We start from the raw sequence: 19604 nt of genomic DNA, 5'->3' as shown, positions 1-19604 counted from the left end.
TTTTCACAAAGCGATCACTGTATATCTGACCTCTCAGTCCTCATCCTCAAACGAAACCTGCACAACTCCTTCAAAAGATGAGCCTGGGAATTCATAAATTCATAACCTTGCTAGATACCAAAAATCATGAACTAAGTATGAGACACTGACTTCATGGCTTATTACAACAATCTATAACCCACTTAATCTCCCTCCCCCCCACTCCCACAGCTTTTTTTCTTTCCCACCTAAGACTGGAGTGGTGTTAAGAGGCCATTTCACCTTGAATGGTCCCTTGAAATGTATGTTTACTACTTATGCTAAATAATCTGTTCCACCTTGTATATAGCTGGGTTATATGTCCCAGACCTGAAGAAGAGCTCTGTATAAGCTTGAAAGCTTGTCTCTCTCACCAACAGAAATTGGTCCAGTCAAAGATATTACCTCACCCACCTTGTCTCTCTCATATCCTGGGACCAACACAGCTACAATACTGCATTCAGTATGCAATGTTGTTTATGTACATTTTCAGAGAACTTATGTATATTGGTATCACATTTCAAAGGAAAACACAAAATATAACAAAACTGTATTTTCTCTTTATTTCCCCTGTTTTTTTTTTGTTGGTTGTTCTATAAAGAAAAAGAACATCTGTATCAGTAATAGCAAAACAAATATTTTTGACCAGCTCACAGATATGAACATTTTAGTATTATAAACTGTAATGGCAATGCAAGGGTATAAAATACATTAGAGTCAGTGGTCCATGAATAATATTGCTTCTATACTGACCTTGCTTTAATACATGCAAGTGCATGAAATAAATCATGGCTTATTATATTGTTGGAGAGGAATCCAATGGGAGTCAAAGGAAATGGTCCTTAACCCTAACAGAAACAGGTTTTCTTGTTTTATTTCTACTCTCACTGCAGAACTGCTAATCTCTGTCTGCCACTGAAGTCCAGGATGGTATTTGGTCCAATAATATTGATATAGTCATGCACTTTGAGCCTGATTGAGATCTCATTTACAAGTGTAAATTATGAATAACTTCATCAAAGTAAAAGCAAGTAAGTAATATTGTAATAAGGCTCTTTGTCTTTAAGGTGACTTTTTAGTTTGTTTCTATACAGCTATCATATAAATGTAGCATACCAAAAAAAGTTCTCAGACACAAGTCAAACACAATCGTGCCTTTGACACATATTCACAATGACTACTAGCATCAATTGGAGTTCAATTGCCATACAGTTGAGCTCTGTCTGTGGCTCATTTTTTTAATTTGTTGCTGGCTGCAACAATATTTCTTAAACATAGTCATTCTTTTATTTTCCATTTTGTTAATGGAGTCCAAAATTAGGAAGATGAGGATCTTTAACCACTTTAACCATTAGCTTACAAACAGAGTAAACATCTATGTAATTCCCACTAAATATACCACTGATAAATGTGTCACATCACTGTTCTTCCAATACTGTTTGTTTTTTCAATAGCCTGTCTGAGAGAAAAATCACTCAGCAATATAAAACAATTCCAGAATCCTTCATACATTTAAGAATTGTTTTAGATGGTCAATTGACTAGAGAAATCCTGAATTTCATTTTAATGTGAATATCAAAAGGTGAAGGAAGAGTTTAAGCCTGTTTGTTATACTCACTCCAATTTTCTCATTTCTTTTCCTTATTCAGTCGTATGTGATTATTTTAAGGATTAAAAGGAAAAACTGGCTCAGTAGCTCTTGCAGCTGGGAATTAGCGGCAGAGTTACAATTCTCTAGATCTACTGTAATTAGGTCAGAGGGTGAAATCCTGGCCCCACTAATGTCGGTGAGAGTTTTTCCATTGACTTCAGTGGAGCCAGGATTTTGCCCAGAGAGAATTACAACAGTTAAGTTCTTCTCTCTTTTGAGAACAGCAGTGCTGGCAGCTGGCCTGCTACAATCCTTTTCTACCATGCTATCCAGTAACTAACTGGTTGCATTTCTGTTTGGAAGTTGGAAGGTAAACAAGAAATCACTTTAAGAACAAGGTAATTATTTCTAAAGTGAATACTGCATTTAAACTGCTTTTATAAGACATTTATAATGTAACATGCATGCAAAATTTCCTCATATCTGACTGCATTTTACAATAATATGCTTTTGACATGCACGTTTGTGAAAAATACCTTTTGTTTTAAAGCAGAAAGGTACAAACTGTAGAATATACAATTTCATAGCCGTTAAAAAAATTAATGTGCTTTTTTCATCTTTGATGGTCTTCACTTTGCTGTTAGTTGTAGAATATAGAGCAAACCATTCATGTTGTGTATTTAAAAAAAAAAAAAAAAACTTTGGAGAGATTTCAAAATAACTCACATTAAATATACTTATTCTCCATCTCAGACTGCAAAAAAGCAGTTTTCCTTAAAAAAAAAAGTCTTAACCTGTTTTTTCTATTGTGAACCTAGTATTGCATTGTAACTCACTTTTTGACTGAACTGTTAATGTGCCAAATCCTGTAGTCTTTACTTAGGCAAGTCTTCTATTAATGCCACTAGAGATGGGACCAATAAAAGTTTTCTCTAAGTAAAGACAGCCAGCTATGGTTCCCTGAATAGTCTCAGTTGTTCAGACCACAAATTTAAATAATAAATATAACTCCCATTTGCCAATTTAAAGACAATAAATCTAATAGTTTAGTGTATGTTTATCATAAGATGCAGGCAAAATCCTAATTCAGATGCAGTAATTATACAGAAGTTTGATTTGGCAAATCTGGCAATATGAGCAAAATCATTCTCTCTCTCTCTCACACACGCACACGCCTGCCTGCAATTCTATAGACAATCTGTTCATTAATCAATCATATTGTGCTCTTATCAGAAATGTTTGAACTGAATAATTTCCACAGAGGCCTTTGTAGAGGGAGTCCAGAGTATGTCCTCCTGGGGGAAAATTTTCCCCCATCTGCACACCATATGATATAAACTGACATGCTCCAAAGGCAAATATTTGCTCTTCGGAAATATCTTGGGCCAGAAGTTCAGACCATCCCTGGAAATGATGGTTTAGCTGGGTCCAGAGAGCAGGGGATGATCTCCCGCTGACCCAAGGAGATTTTCCCCCCTCCCCATCATTCAGTTCAAACACTGCACATCAGCATAATACTAAGGAGGGACATAATATGGTAAGTGGAGAATCAATATCACATTTCGCTGCATAACCCCTTTATTTCCCTCAAATGTACAATAGTTTATAAATTGGTAGCTCCAGGGTTATTTTCTTCCCCACACCCTTCAACCATGAACAGTCAGCACCAAGACTTGTACAGAAAAATATTTGTGTTATCTCCAGCATTCTTGAAGACTATGATAAATTAATCCAACATGCATTTATACATTCTAGATTTCTTCATTGGCATTTCCTTCTCTTCTAAATCTGCATTATGTAGATATATCACCTTCCATTACAGTTCTATGCAAACAGCATAATAAACATAAGTAATTGACTTCCAGTCCTTCCATAGTGCAGTATATTGTTAATAAGGAATTAATTTTTCTTCTATTTGCTTTAAAATTAGAAATCCTTTCCTACCTTTTTCATTCTTGATTTTATTTTCTAACTATGTTTTGAGTTGCTGGGAGTTTTTTTTCATAGCAAATAAACTCCTCTTTTAAAAAAATCTAGTGTATTTCTTTCATAACAGCTACTAATAAATAGGATTTTACATGGTTCCTCATTGTCTATAGGTTTCACGTTGGGTTCTGTCAGAAAGAATGAGACTACATGGTTGCTTTATAACTGTGCAAGTTTCACATGAGCACACATTTGCCTTTCAGCTTCTCTTTCCTTTTTTGCTGTTTGCTTTTTTTACCATCAATTTGTAAACTCACAGTCCTGCGTTTCTCTAGGTTTAGCAGCTCTTGGAACAGCTCTTTCACATTGTGGTTCAACTTGGCAGAAGTCTCCATAAAGGCACACTTCCACTTCTTGGCCATGGCTTCTCCGTCACTGCTCTCCACCTCTCGGTTTTGGTTTTCATCACTTTTATTTCCCACTAACATAATTGGAATGCTTTCCACATCCCCTTTAATCTGACAGATTTGTTCATAGATGGGTTTGAGTTCCTCCAAGGACTGTCGGCTGGTGATTGAAAAAACCAATATGAAAGCATGTCCTTTGGAAATAGACAGACGTTGCATGGCTGGAAACTGATGGCTCCCAGTAGTGTCGGTAATCTGCAAAGTGCATATGCTCTTATCACAGCTGATCACCTGCCTGTAGGTGTCTTCAATGGTGGGAATGTAGCTCTCTTTGAAAGTGCCTTTGACGAACCTCAAGACCAAGGAACTTTTGCCAACTCCTCCAGCTCCAAACACCACCACCCTGTAATCATTGCTTTGCTCAGGCATGCTTTTCACTGTATCTGATGCTCAACTAGGGGGGAAACCTAGAAAGGAAAATGCAACAAAATATTAATTCAGCTTTCCATGGGGAAAATGCTTTATAACTTCTATGGTAAAAAAGACTTGAGAAAATGACTGAAGTAATGGCACATTAATAATACATAATGACTCAAAAGGACTGATCAAGGGCTATAGAGCAATTCATCTCAGCACTCTTTCTGGATTCCAACCCAGTGCAGGTTGATAATGGATGAAAATTGCTGCTATTTTGTGCTTATCTGGTGGCCTTTGTAAATTGAATGTGTAACTTTAAGTCCAGTTTCTAGTGGGCAAAGGTACATAGCCCAAAACATACCCATCCATTTAACGTCCTTATTGACAGTCTATCTACCAAGAGACTGAATTTGCTATGGAGATGGAGTTACACTCTCACCGATAGAAGACTCACTACAGGTCATTGTTGAGGCATATTGATGGGGAGACCAGTGTGTGTGAACTTATCCTTCTGCCCATGTTACACCTCTTCTGTGAATAGAGAATTTGTCTCCAGTGTTGTACAATTCATACCTTTCAGAAGCAAAACTTAAAACTAATGGATAAGGGCTAATATTTCATTGGTAGCACTAAGTGTTTCATAGTCTGCCTTTGGGGGTTTTCACCACTTTGGCTTTACCTCAAAAATATTGTTTTATTTCCTAAATGAGCATGCTCATTTATAATTCAAGAGGGAAACTATAGCTTTTGATTCTGATTTTATTTATTGCACATTATAATTTTTGCATGCTAATATTGGTCTATATTTACCAGAAAAGAGATATCTGCATCTTCATAGGACTTTGAAAAGAATCATACTGTCAACTCTATCAAAGGAATGATACTGCACGGCATACTTGGTAGCGAGTTCTCTGTCAACCTTGAAGTTCAGTAGGTTCAGCAAGATTACCTGTCACCAAAAATCTCTCCCTAAGCAACTAACTATAAATCTGGTCATAATAACAATAAATGTATTCCATTTGTAAAAAGGTATCCAAGGTTCTGTTAACTATGGTAGTTCCAGAATTAGAGAAACTTTGGCTATAACCATGGGTTTATCTAAGGGCTAAATCCTGCTGACTTTGGGACTGACACAGTACCCATTTATAAAAAATGGAAAAATTCCCATTCACTTCAGTGGGTGTTTGTCAGGCCCTGAATGATACAAAACTTCTCTGAATTTCAGTGAGACTTATGCTGGCATAAGGGCGGGCAAATTGGACCTTAAAAGGGGAAGCAGAGAATAAAGGAAGGATAGTTCATAATTTAATTGAGTTTAAGGCCAGAAAGGGACCCTTAGATCATGTAGTCTGACATCCTGTGTATCACAGGCCATTAAATTTCACTCAGTTACCTCTGTGTGGAGCCCAATAACTTGTTTGACTAAAGCATATCATCCAGAAAGGCATGTCTCTAAAACATCAAGAGATGGAGAAGTTACTCCTTATTTCCAATTTGAATGTCTGGCTTCAGTTTCCATCATTTGTTTTTGTTATCCCTTTGATCAAAAAATTGAAGAGCTCTTTGTTACTTGGTATTTTCTCCCAGGAAAGTACTTACACACTGTAGTTAAGTCACCTCTTGGTCTTCTCTTTGATAATAGGGTGACCGGACAGCAAATGTGAAAAATCGTGGGGGGTAATAGAAGCCTATATAAGAAAAAGACCCAAAAATCAGAATCGTCCCTATAAAATTGGGACATCGGGTCACCCTATTTGATAAACTAAACAGATGGAGCTCCTTAAGCCTCTCACTGTCAGGTACTTTCTCCAGCTCTCAAATCATGTTGGAGAGTTTTTTTCACCCTCTCCAATTTTTCAACATCATTTTAAAAAATATATGCTGTTTTGGTATCCCCAGTATTCTAGTATTGATCTCACCAATTTCACACACAGAAGTAAAATCGCCTCCCTATTCCTACTCACTACTCCCCTGTCTATACATCCAAAGATTGCATTAGCCCTGTTTGCCACAGCATTGCACTGGGAGCTCATGTTGAATTGCTTGCCCACTATGACCTATAACTCCTTTTCAGAGTCACGGCTTTCCCAGATACAGTCCCCCATTTTGTAGGTCTGGCCTGCATTCTTTGTTCCTAGATCACTGAGCCTATTACAGGCTCTCTGGAACACTAGAACCTCCACCCACATTTGATGAGGATTCTCCATTGGCAACTATTTTTTTGATATCTGTCAGCTATCCAGTTCTTAATCCATTTAACATGTGCTTTATTGATATTTTATCATTTGAATTTTAAAATCAGAATGTTGCGTGGTCCTAAGTCGAATATATTTTAAAAAGTATGCTTATTACATCTACAGTTACCTTTATCAATCAAATTTGTAATCTCAAAGAATGAAACAGGTTTGTTTAAAAAGACCTATTTTTATAAAAGCAGGTTGACTGGCATTAATTATATTCCTCTCCTTTAATTCTTTATTAGTCAAAATCCCACATCAGCTTTTCTACTGATGTTAGACTAACAAGCTTATAGGTAGTCAAGCCTATTTTTTTTTTAATAGTGGCAGAATGACAGCACTCTTCCAGTGCTCTGGAATTTCCCCATGTTAATTTTTAATAAAATACATCAGTGGGCCAGGGACCTCCTTAGCCAGTTCTTTTAGGACTCTGGGGTGCAAATTATCTGGGTCTGCTGATTTTTAAAATGTTTATCCCTAGTAGATATTGTTGTTTGGTTACTAATAGACTGGAAAGTACAGATGTGATCCAACCACATTATCCTCCTCCTGCTTTCCAAATACAGAACAGAAATATTTGTTGAACACTTCTTCTGTCTCTGGATCATTAACAACAATTATACAATCTCCATTTAGTAATGGACCTATACTATTTCTAAGATTTCTTGTGTTCCTAATATACTTTAAAAATCTCCTTATGTTCTTACTCCTGTTAGCCATGGATTTTTCCCTGATTAAAAAAATTGGGTTTGTTTAGTCTGGAAAAGAGAAGACTGAGAGGGGACATGATAACAGTTTTCAAATACATAAAAGGTTGTTACAAGGAGGAGGGAGAAAAAATATTCTTCTTAACCACTGAGGATAGGACAAGAAGCAATGGGCTTCAATTTCAGCAAGGAAGGTTTAGGTTGGACATTAGGAAAAACTTCCTAACTGTCAGAGTGGTTAAGCACTGGGATAAATTGCCTAGGGAGGTTGTGGAATCTTCATCACTGGAGATTTTTAAGAGCAGGTTGGACAAACACCTGCCAGGAATGGTCTAGATAATACTTAGTCCTGCCTTGAGTGCAGGATACTAGACTAGATGAGCTCTCCAAATCCCTTCCAGTCCTATGATTCTATGTCTTCATCCTATTTTATCAATTATCTATACTTTATAACTTCTCATTTTCATTGATTGCTATTCGTTTCCCTTTTTTCTCTTTGTTATATATTGCTTTTTTTATTTCTAATTACTGCCTTCACATTGCCACTGAACCAGGATGGGCTTTCAGTCAATGTTGTCTTCTTTCTTGATTGTGGAATTGTGCATTTTGGGCCATCTAGAACTCATGTTTTCAATTTTCAGTCATCTTTTTTATCAGCTTTGGGAAATTAGCCCCTTTAGAGCTTTGTGTGTGTGTATACAATATATATAAATGCGTATATGTGTGTGTATTACTGGTTGGAAATGTCCTCTGTTTGTCCATATTGAATGTAATCAGGTGATAGTCACTGGGTCCTAGGCAACCATAAACTTTCAGTGCAGTGATTAATTCACTTACCTCTGTCATAATGAGTTTAGCCCTATTCATCAGTTTCCAAACAGAATTTTAGAGATGGAATTATATAAAAGGTGTGCTTAGTGAATAACTATGCTTTCATAGTCTTTCTGATCTAGATGGAGACTAGAGAAGACATGGAAGACCATGTCTCAGTGGTAGGACAGTCATGGAGTGGTTGCATTTTTGAGGAATAGGCAGCCCAGAAAGTACAAGATGATTACAAGGACTGTTCTTGACCATGAAATAAAGTGTAAATAACACACTAGTCAGACATGCAGATACACTTGCTGAGATACAAATGCAGGTAGCTGAGAGAGAGAGAGAGAGAGCAAAGCCCATTCTGGGTATACACCTGTCATATTGAGTTGCATGCCTAAAACAAGCACATACGTCACTAATCAGGCAGGCACTTCTGCTTTCCAGCACCTGAATATTTTCAGAAGGTGGCACTTCAGCAGATGTAAATAAGTAACCAGATTCTGAAAGCACTCTGCAAATGGAATTCCTATTGTCTTCTCCAGTTCTGCAGTCTGCACTCACATGAGTCATCCCATAGTCAATGAAGGCAAAGGTACTATTGACTCCCTTTTAGTGCCTAAGAATCTAAACAAAACTAAACACCTACCTTGGAGCACTAACATATGGGTGCATCTGAAGAGTATGGCGTTTTTCGTACTAGAGAAAATAGATCTACATATTTGTGCATGTAATTATCTGCTTCATTGCGCCTAACTGTACATTTATTTAATATAGCCATATCTGGATAGTGTCTTTTTGCTGCATTAAAATTCATTAGAAAAAAGTCTAGCTGACCGGTTAAGGCAGACAGGTAAAGAAAAGATAGAGCAAATGGCCAAAATTATTTTAAAGTGGACCTCACTTGTGAGCAGTCATAAGCAGAGGTTTTCATGACCATTTGGTTGTTAAATAATAGGCAAAATTTCATCATATTTATTAGTGAACAAAAATTTTCATGACAAAAATGATATTTTTTGTTCCTGTTTTCATGGCAAAATAGTGAATTTTTAAAAATTTTTTTGCCCCAGGTGGAAACATGACACTTTTAAAGGGAAAATGTAACAGCTAAAAGTTTTTTTTTTTCTTGCAACCCAAAGATTCTGTGCCTGTCAAAAGCATCTTTAATTCTAGTGGTGAATAAAAAAAATACTTTGTAAATATATGGGTCTGATCCTCAGTGGGTGTAAATCGTCATAGCGCCACTGAAGTCAAATCACAGCTCCACTGCCAAGTCACACCAGCTGAGGGTCTGACAGAGGGATTGTTCATGCCATTTTTATCAGCAGAAAGAATATTTTCACAGTGCTAGTTGCAATGTAGTTGTAGGTTAGAGCAGAAACTCACCCAGGAGAAAATATTAACTCAAAATAACTTCTGTCTTTCTTCAGAGCATTTAAGAATAATACAAAGCTACTAGGCAAGTCACATAGGTTGAGACATGGTGTATAGAGTGCAAGACCTAATGAAAGTAATTAAAATTATCTCATGCATTCAGTTTGTCTGAAAAGACAGAAAACAAAATTGTTGTCTGAGTGTTTTGTCATATTCAGCCTCTGCTTTGATAAGATACTATAGCAAATTGCCTTGTTTTTAGTTAATCCATATATTGATAACTACCGTGTTTTAAAGTTTTTCTGCACGATGGCAACTCCATGCTCTCCAGGAGGCTATTGGACAATGGACGTTAAGGTTTTTAAAAAGGTCTTTTATTTATTATTAATATCCCTTTGCAAAGTGTAGGTTTCATATGTATTTCAACTGTTTTGGATCTAACCTTCTCTGTAGTAAAGGAGGGGAATCTCCTGGTGTCTGACATTAAATGTAACAAAATCCTTCATGTCGTGATGTGAAGAGGGACTTCAAAGCTATGGTACGATTGTGCTTTGGTCAGATCATTTAAGTGGTGCAAAAAGTCATTAAGCCAATTGACCTGTGATCTCTTTGGGTTTTCTTAATGCCTGCTATGCAATATAGAATTTAGAATGAAGTATATTCCAGGAACCTCTTAACGGTATTGCTGTGCATTCCCTTTGCCCGCAGCTATTCTACCTTATGCTGTCAGATCTCACAAGCTAGTAAGCAGGATCAGCAAGAGGATTGAAAACCTCTAAGGAACACCTAGATGAAGCAGGAAAGGGAGCCGGTGACTTGTTAGGTGTCCTTTGAGTCAGTAGAGAATGACAATGTGGTGAAAGGGACACAATTTTTGGAGATGTCATCTTTCAGATGAGATGTAAAACAAAGACCCTGGTGATTAAAGATCCCCTGGTACTTTTCATAAGTACAGTTGTCAACCCCTGTATTCTCACCAACTCCAGCTTGAGTAATTACATTCTTTTGAGATATATTAATGCATGATTGGGACGACCACCGCAGCAGTGCTGAAGTTTGGGTGAAAAGAGCATGTGGTTAGGCAACCTGGGAATGGGAGGATTAGTATCTTTAAAAAATGCATTTGGCTTTAGAGTTTTGCCATTGGTCAATATTTGTTAATTTTTATTAGAACAAGTGATAAAAGATCTCCCAAGCACATTTGTGTATGCAGGCACGCCTATGTATTTTTCAATGAGCTAGGAATCCCGCCCAGTGCTAGCGTTCAGCTAAATTAAAGCCAGATAATAATGTAGAATTCTCTATAAGAATAATGCGCATGTTGTATGATCAATTAATACCAAATCTTCTTTGTGTGTCCCAGAATTTAATAGCCTTTGATATGCTTGTTGGTGTATAATGGAGAGGGGGTAATGGTCAGATGGTTGGTGCCCACAAAGTATTGGGTTATAGAAATAAAGGGAGTCTGTTCAAGTGATTTAGGTCCCTGTTCAGCAAAGCATTTAAGCAGTTGCAAAAGTGCTTTGCTGCACAGAGATGGAGGTGAGTATGTGTTTACAAGTACTTTGTGAAATCAGAGCTATAACTTAGTCCGATTGAACATTTTTTCTGAATACTGGGTATAAGGCATGCATGTAGCAAAAAAGCTCTTGACAGTGAAAAAATATAATTAAAAAGGAAATCAGTGATTTTTGTCTAGGTCATTGGGTGCAGCGATTAGAAATTATGTGATTATTTCTGAATATGCTGGGTCATGTTGACCGAATGATGTTCTATTATTGGACACTGGAAAGATGATTATTTATTTGGGTTTAGAATTGCTTTGAAGTAGTCACTGGAAAAGTTACTGTGTGTGGGATGAGGAAGGGAGTTACTAACTGGATCAGTGATTCAGTGGAGGCTTTTAGACTTCAAGAGTTTTGTTCAGGGACCATGAGCAAAAGCGGGATTAGCGTTGGTCAGGGTTCATGATGAAAGGTAGTCACAATCAAATTGCGGTAAATGGGAGAGGCAATACTGACTAATTGGCTTGCGTGTGAATCCAGTCAGGAGGTAGTAGAATAATGTGGTTTCACAGTGGACAGCATTAGCTTCTGTACAGGGAAATCAAAATAAGGCTCTGGGCCCTCACACTCCATCTTCTGTCTGGGATGCTCTCTTCAATAATTTTTGCTTGTTTTTTGAGAATAAGGATGTCTTCCACTCCACGTATTTTGTAAGATGCACAAACTCAAACTACTCAAAAGGGTTACCTATGTTCCGAACTGTACACAATGCAAATTGACTGGAAGGGGGTACAAAAGTTGCTTAAAGCTCACTTGTGAACTTCACTGATTTATGCGGGATTGGTCCCCCTGTATTAAGTTAGAGCAGCCAAAGGGTTGATAACAGCACTATGGGGTCAAAACCACAGGTAGGAATATGTGTATTTTGCAGGAGATTGGACTAGATGAGCATAATCGCTTTAAATAAAACCTATGAATTGGAGTGGCCACACACACTCTTGTTCAGCTACCACCCATCTTCCTTTCTCTGATACTAGCAACGAAGGGGAGAGCATAAAGCCTGTCCAAGCCACCAGAGCATCTCTCTTGAACTGGGATGATCTTTTCAAGCTGGATACACTGGCTTCATAGCAGATTTCATCCACAATGCAAAATACAGTGGTTATACTGCAATGGAGGATCTGTCCCAAAATATGCAAATAAAACAGTGACTTTAATATTGAAAGTATTTTTTTTTAAGAACAAGAGCCCTACACTTCTGTCTCAAAGACAAATGAGCATTTAAAGGAGGCAGAACCCAGCAGCTATATCATTCATTGATTACAGAAGCTATGCTCTGATTTTGCAAAGTAACTGGCATATTTTCAATGAGCAGTCATTAATTTCTATGTTTTTTCAAAGATAAAATATCCATAGAACAATAAGTTCCAATGCATGCCATTTCTCCTGAGGTTAGCTTAATTGTGTAGAAACAAAGTTTGCACCTGTATGGTTAAAAGAGGTTCAAATAATATTCCAAATGAGTGTCCTTTAAAACTGTTTGAACACCTATGAAATATTGTACAGAAGACATTTTCTAGGAAGACGTTTCCCTCAGTAAAGTGAAAAAAGTATTCTATATTGATATCATATTAATAATAAAATCTTGACTAGTTTTTAACCCAGGACAATGTTATTTGTATTACCATAGCACCTAGGAGCCGTAGTCATGGACCAGGACCTCACTGCGCTAGGAGCTGTAAAACCGCAGAATGAAAAGAAAGTCCCTTCCCCAAAGAGCTTACAATCTAAGTGTAAGACAAGAGACAACAGATGGAGAAAGATGGAAATACAAGAAACAAAGATGACGATGGTCAGCATGATAGGCTGTGGTCTCAGCATACCAGCGGCCTATTTGTTGTCAATTTTTTACAGGCATTAAGGCAGAGGAGAGTTTTGAGGGAGGATAATGAGGTAGCTTTATGGATGTTTATGGGGAGCGCCTCTTAAGCATGAGGGGTAGCATGAGAGAAAGTATGAAGGTGATTGTTTGAAAGTGGGCAATAGAGGCTGGTCTTGTGGGCTGACCAGAGGTGGGAGTCAACATCTTGATGGTGAATAGGAGATGATAGGTAGGGTGGGGTGAGGCCATGCAGGGTCTTGAAAGTGAAGACAAGCAGCTTTTGGTTAATGTGACGGAAAAAGGAGAGCTAATGGAGGGATTCAAAGAGAGGTGTGACATGGTCAAAGCAACAGGGTAGGGAAATGATTTTTGCTCCAACATTCTGGATGAATGTGAGTGGGGCAAGATTATGTTTGTCAAGGCCAGAGAGAAACATGTATCAGTAACTGAGACATGATTATAGCCTGGACAAGAGTTTAAGCTGTGTGGATGGATACGAAAGGCCATATCTTACAGATCTTATGCTGAAAGAATTGTTAAGATTTAGACATAGTCTGGATGTAAGGACCAAGAGAAACGTCCAAGTCAAAGATGATACCCATATTATGAGCATGAGACTTAAAGATAAGGACATGTTTAAGTGCTTTGTTAGATTGTGACCAGAGTGCATCATGCATTGGAGGATTAAGCACTAGAGAAATGCATATGTAAATATGAACGGATTTCATAAAATGACAAAACCAAAAGGCAAACTATTATCCAGTATAATGAGTACCAGTCCAATATCTGTTTAACAAACCCCATGTTAATTTTTAGTTTCTGATGCTCGTAAATTAAAAAAAAAATCTTTAATAGTTTTGGCTCTAATTTAGCAAGGTAGTTAAAATCAGGCTTAACTTTAACTTAACTTTGGCCATTTCCAGCACAAATCCCAACTTGATGATCACTTTAGATAAGCTATTACCAGCAGGAGAGTGGGGTGGGAGGAGGTATTGTTTCATGGTCTCTGTGTATATAATGTCTTCTGCAGTTTCCACAGTATGCATCCGATGAAGTGAGCTGTAGCTCACGAAAGCTCATGCTCAAATAAATTGGTTAGTCTCTAAGGTGCCACAAGTACTCCTTTTCTTTCAACTATGTACTGATACACTATGTATATAAAGATATATACATACTTCAGACTACTTTCTTTTCGCTAGAGGGAATAACAGAAAAACTACAAATGTTTTGTTTATTCTAACTGCACAGTCCTTTAGTCCTGAAAAGCTTAATTTTACTGTTATGACAAAAAGCTATTGGTCCAGATCTTCAATGGGAGCAGAACAGTTAGAGATTGAGCCAAATCCTGTAGTCCTTTCTTATGAAAAACCATAACAAATTTTATTTTCTATTGCTAGGAAGATCGTGATGACTATCATGAACACTGGGCCAGATTCTGATACCTTTACTCATGTTGAATAGAACCTTACTCCAGAATAGTCCCATTAAAGTCAATTATATTATCTGTGGCATAAAGCATTACTCAGTCTGAGTAAAGGTATTGGAACCTGGCCCGTTGTCTTAATATCTCAATTTCACAAGATAAAACCCCTAGACAAAATACCAAACAATCAATGCAGTGATTTAAACTATATTTTGAAGCTGTTTGTAAAACAAAGATTTAAGATAAGATCTGGGTATAATTTGTATACTGTTGTATAGCAATAATGGGTTTCTGAAGGGGTTTCTAATTGTTCATACGAATCTATTCGCTGCCAAACTGCAGGAGTGAACAGGCAAAGTTGAATTTGTTTTGTAAGTTTATATTTTGATTTACTTTAAAGTAAACAATTTCAACGTTTATTTTCAAAACCCACATCTCTTCCTTTTGGAATCTCCTGAATTTCAGAAGACTGAAGACTGTTTACTAAAAAGAAAAGAATAATACAAACTTGTTTGTTAGTTTAGACTTTGAGTAGTTTCTCTGTGTTTGAGGTAAATATATCTATGTTTCATTATATTCCCTCATTTCTCGTTTGAGCCAATATTACCAAGAAAGAAGACACATGAATTAAGAACAAAATAGTATCATTAAGACTAAATGATAAGTAAATATAAATAAGTAAATTAAATACAATGAAACATACTTATATATAAAAAAATATTTTCCCAGTTATTCTCTATTGAAGTTTGCAATGTTTGGTTGAAGGAATTTGGCAGATTTTAAGGAGACCATCTTTCTCCATTGGGGCTTATTTTTAATACTCAATATTTCAGTTATCAGCTGTAGCTGATATTTGACTGTTGAAATTACCGACTTTTTCAAATAAGATAAAAACCTAGTTAGACTTGTTTGGAGAAGAAAAACATACAATTACATTATTTTATTTTATTTTTATCTCAACTGTGCATGACATTGATTTTAAGTCAGAGTTACTGGACATTAAATTGAAGCACCTTGTACAACCCAGAAATGGATTTGCCTTTTGTATGCTGTTGCCTTGCTGCACTGCACATCCATCTTAAAGCAGGAATACGAAAGGATGCAAGCACTTCAGTGCCACCAATCCAGTCTCAACCAGAAACTATCCCATTAGCTGCAATAACTATTAGGTAGGCTGCATTCACTGCTACAGGGTTTGGCAGCACTCCCACCCTTTAGGAAATCTGGGAGATTGATCTCTGTTACATCAGTTTTCCTCTGGCATTAAATTCATTTGCTCCAGAGAAGCTGCTGCTGACTTTCATTGTGAGAGAGGAAAATTAGAGTCTTCATGTCACTTGTATAAGTCTCTTCTTCCTCATTTTAAGGTGCTGACAAATTTTGCTCTTTTCTTTTTCTTTACATCCTATTCAAGTGTGGTACAAGATCTGGGAAAGGACTTATTGTTTGAATTTTTTTTTTTAATAATCTCAAACAGAAAATAGGTTGAGGTTCAATTTAGATTTAAAGACATGTTCTCACCTGGAAGTTCTTATTTGCTGTCTTTCCAGCAATTAGAGTAAGATAATTTAATTGGTCCCCAGTTCCATGTGAAACTTCGATATAACCCCAGAAAACAGATAGAATATCAGAGTTGGAAGGGACTTCAGGAGATCATCTAGTCCAGCCCCCTGCTCAAAGCAGGACCAATCCCCCAATTTTTTTTGCCCCAGATCCCTAAATGGCCCCCTCAAGGATTGAACTCACAACCCTGGGTTTAGCAGGCCAATGCTCAGATGATCCCATATAATGTTTTTTCTTGCTATGCTGAAACTGAAGATAACCAAATAGACTGATTTTTTTTAAAGGTGACATTTTGCTGTGGATGAGGTGCCTTTTACTAGAATGTGTGTTTAAAAAGGATCCATATTTGTAACATCATGTAACAGCCTTCACAAATGCACAGTGATTGTTTTTCCTTGTGGATCTAGTCTATAACATTGATGCTTGCTTGATTAAAGATGAAAAGTATTAAAAGAAAAAAAATCTGGAGAACTGAATAGCATGTCAATATACGGTAAAGGCAGTAAACTATTGGATCAAAGCTTTTGATGTGAGTGCAGTTCCAACTAAGGTGTGGAAATGCTCGGATGCTCATATGCAAATTGGGGGTGAAGTGCACAAATGTGTACATTGATTTTAGAAGTTTCGCCACTACTGCAAAAACATTCATGGAGATGCACAGCAAAACACAAACAAATACAGGATAATAAAATGATGCCCCTTTTGAATTATAACACACACACACTGAAGAGTCTTATTAAAAAAGGGAAAGAGACTGTTGGGGAGCAAATAAATAGAGACCCTCAAATAGTCATTGTAAAAATCACATTTGAACAAGAAAATAGTGAGGTGCTTTTTAAAAGGGTGCTGGGAGGAAAATGAGAGAGATTTCAGTGGGGGGGATGCATTTCACATCATACCACAACAAAATTGTGGTCATCTGCTAGCTTTGGACACAATGGTTGGACCTTCAAATGGTCAAATGTGTCTGAGTACAAATATTTCTCAGCAGAAAGATCAGTGAGCAGACAGGTCTTGAATGTATGGCCACAGCCAACACCAACAAAAGCTTTAAAAACAAGCAGTACCAATTCATATTTGAATCCACCACTTTAAAGAATAGAAACGAAGAGAATACAGGTCAGATGTAATATAATCATTATGACTCAAACTGGTGAGCAGTCATGTTACTGAACAAGTGCCAAATGTTGGTGCATCTTAGCTGAGAGGTCTTTGAAGAGGTTATTACAGTGAGCCTCAGGGTCACAGAGGCATGCATTTCTGCTATTAGCCCATCTTGGAAAAAACAAAAGTGTGGCATAACTGGGGGAAAATCACTTCGGTTCTTGGCTTTCAATGCAGAGGGCATGGTCAAAAGTGATACCAAGGTTCCTTATCTTTGTGGCCACATGCCTACACAAATAGGAACACAAAGAAGAGACCTCCTGCTATTGAAAACATCTACTGAACAGTAAGACTTCTGTCTTCCCAGGGTTGAGAACGAAATAGCTGGACATATCATTCAAATGTTTTCCCAGACTTTAGGATTCTATAGGGCAATAGATTTACAGCTGAACAGCTGAAATTCTCTTGTGGTTAGAAATGACTACATACAATTGGAGATAGGACGGAATCTCGTGGTATCACTCATTTTACAAACCTTAGCAATGAGACACCTAACAGTCCCCAAGGACTGACTAATAAAATGCACAGTTAATGTAACTGGAACCCTGGGTGGCAGTTCCCTACACCCCAGAAAAAGCCTTCAGTCAGTGAAGAAACACCGAAATGGCCAGTTGACCCAAATCTAAAAACTGTAGGATCTGTAAATACTTTTGATTCAGTTGAATCTGTAAACCCTGGCAAAGGTAGCGATAAAGATCAACCATAAAAGTTCCATTTATATTGAGAGGTGTGTTTGTGTGTGTGTGTATATATATATATATATTGTGCATACATGCACTATATATATATATATATATATATATATATATAGTTTGTACATACAGGCAAATAAATATTTAGTGCATATAATTGTGTGTGTATTTTAAAAAATACTTTTAAGGATATTACTTAAATCTTGTTGCTCTATCCTCAACTTTCACACCATTGTGACTGTGTACTTCAGCATATATAACAGCCCACATTTTACAGAGAAAACAGCAATAAGAGTAAGGTGAGACGTTGAGTAAAAATAAAAATAGTCAGCCTGCAAGAGGAATACTCAAGAGCTGTCTAAAATTTAGTTCTATTGCTTTAGAAAAAGAGAAAATCTTTTTAATTTGATTCATACTCAACATTTCCCCCTCCCATTTTCCATCATATACGGTTAAATATCTTCATTTAAACTAGAACAACATCTTTTTAACCAATGGGTTGCATTGGTGTAAATGAGGGCAGAATTTAGCCCATCGTATTTGAATGAAAATATTTTTCAAATGTTGTTACAAAGCTATTACTGATATCCCAGTAAACTAAGAAACATTTTTCCACATATAGCCAGTACTCTTGTCACCAGCTCCAGTCTTTCTTTCCAACCATTACTTATAAACATAACATTTCATCTGCATGAGATATGCAGTTAGGACCAAATCTTGCAATCTTCACTCATGCAAAATTCCCATTGACTTCAGTGGGACTTTTGCCTGAGGAAAGACTGCCGGATTTGGCTAAGAAAAAAAAATTCACCTACTGTTAATACATAGCTAATGTTTCTTATACAATGCTGAGTAGAAAAATGATTTAAGAAGATTACCTGAGAAGGAACACAACTCTGCCAAATGCTCTTCAGTTCCTGCCTGTCATAGTACCAGCAGTAGAGCCTTTCTGTTGTGGGTTTTCTCCGAGAGAAACCTCAGCTATCTGTTTTTAAATAAAGGAGCTGTAACTCAGCCGGCTGCTTCTCTCTTGTGTCTTGTTGGTTGCTGCTTTCTGATCCTTGTTCTGTTACCTGTGCTCTTGCTGTTCTGGTCCTACTCTAGTGTGTGTGTGTGTGTCTGTCTCTATCTCTCTCTCTCTCTGGGTGCCTGGGCCGTGGTTAATGCTTTTGTTGGCTTGGTTGCAATCTCCCTCCAGACACACACACTCTCTTCTCTCAGAGATGGACTGACTTCAGCTTCAGCTGCTGCTGGTACTTAAATGGCGACTGCAAAGCTCATCTAAGCTTTTAAGTGCCACCTACTGAGTAACTGTGGAACATATATATGTTTTTAAGGGCTGGAATTTTCTGGTCACTTTATCAACTGCCATGTTATTTGTACAATTAGTCTTACATTTAATTATTTTAGGTCCTCCAAACATTTAGTATTTTGTAATTTTAAGACTGCTGTATGTATTCATCTATGTACACACATCTCCCTTTCTCTAAGTAGCTAAATATGGAGCAAGCACTTTCCTTTTAGCTTTAAAAAGCTCGCCAAGATATGCTTGGACTTGTCCTCAGCTGGTGTAAATTAGTGTAGCACCACTCAGGTCACCTGAGCTGTGCTAATCTACATCAGGTGAGGAACTGGCCCCTTCTGGCAAAGATTTATTGGAAAAATGAAATAAAATAATTTATTGTAAATTAAATAAAAATCACTTTTTGGTCTAATGGTCTAACTCAGCCTTACAAAATTCCACTCACCTGAAGCAAGTGAGGTTTTTTGCTTGTTTGCTTTTGGTATTTTGGAGGGACAAGTAAAATAGTTTCATTTTTCTTTATGAATAGTCACCATATTAAAATGAATGAATAGATTTTATACCTGCACTGGTAAATATTCA

The 19604-nt window shown here is 37.1% G+C and overlaps 1 protein-coding gene across 2 annotated transcripts; it reads right to left on the bottom strand.

The window, feature by feature from the left end:
• Window positions 1-440: 440 nt before the first annotated feature.
• DIRAS2 (DIRAS family GTPase 2) lies at window positions 441-19114 on the bottom strand. Of its 2 annotated transcripts, XM_043546757.1 has the most exons (3): window positions 18598-19114; window positions 5959-6047; window positions 441-4409 (listed from the first exon to the last, which is right to left on the bottom strand). In XM_043546757.1, exon 3 carries the CDS (start codon window positions 4369-4371, stop codon window positions 3772-3774), a length of 600 nt encoding a protein of 199 aa, XP_043402692.1. In that variant the 5' UTR covers window positions 4372-4409; window positions 5959-6047; window positions 18598-19114; the 3' UTR covers window positions 441-3771. The 2 variants fall into 2 exon arrangements, with proteins under 2 accessions (XP_043402692.1, XP_007056845.1); XM_007056783.4 differs by lacking the exon at window positions 5959-6047 and having other exon boundaries at window positions 18598-19111.
• Between the last annotated feature and the right edge of the window lie 490 nt (window positions 19115-19604).

This window comes from Chelonia mydas, chromosome 5, assembly GCF_015237465.2.
Source record: "Chelonia mydas isolate rCheMyd1 chromosome 5, rCheMyd1.pri.v2, whole genome shotgun sequence".
Classification (NCBI taxonomy): domain Eukaryota; kingdom Metazoa; phylum Chordata; order Testudines; family Cheloniidae; genus Chelonia; species Chelonia mydas.
Note: the sequence above shows the minus strand (reverse complement) of the source record. Positions and strands in the feature narration are given on the sequence as shown.

Excerpts from the sequence above, each read along its gene's own strand:
- DIRAS2 (XM_043546757.1), bottom strand. The coding sequence starts at position 4,371 with ATGCCTGAGCAAAGCAATGATTACAGGGTGGTGGTGTTTGGAGCTGGA.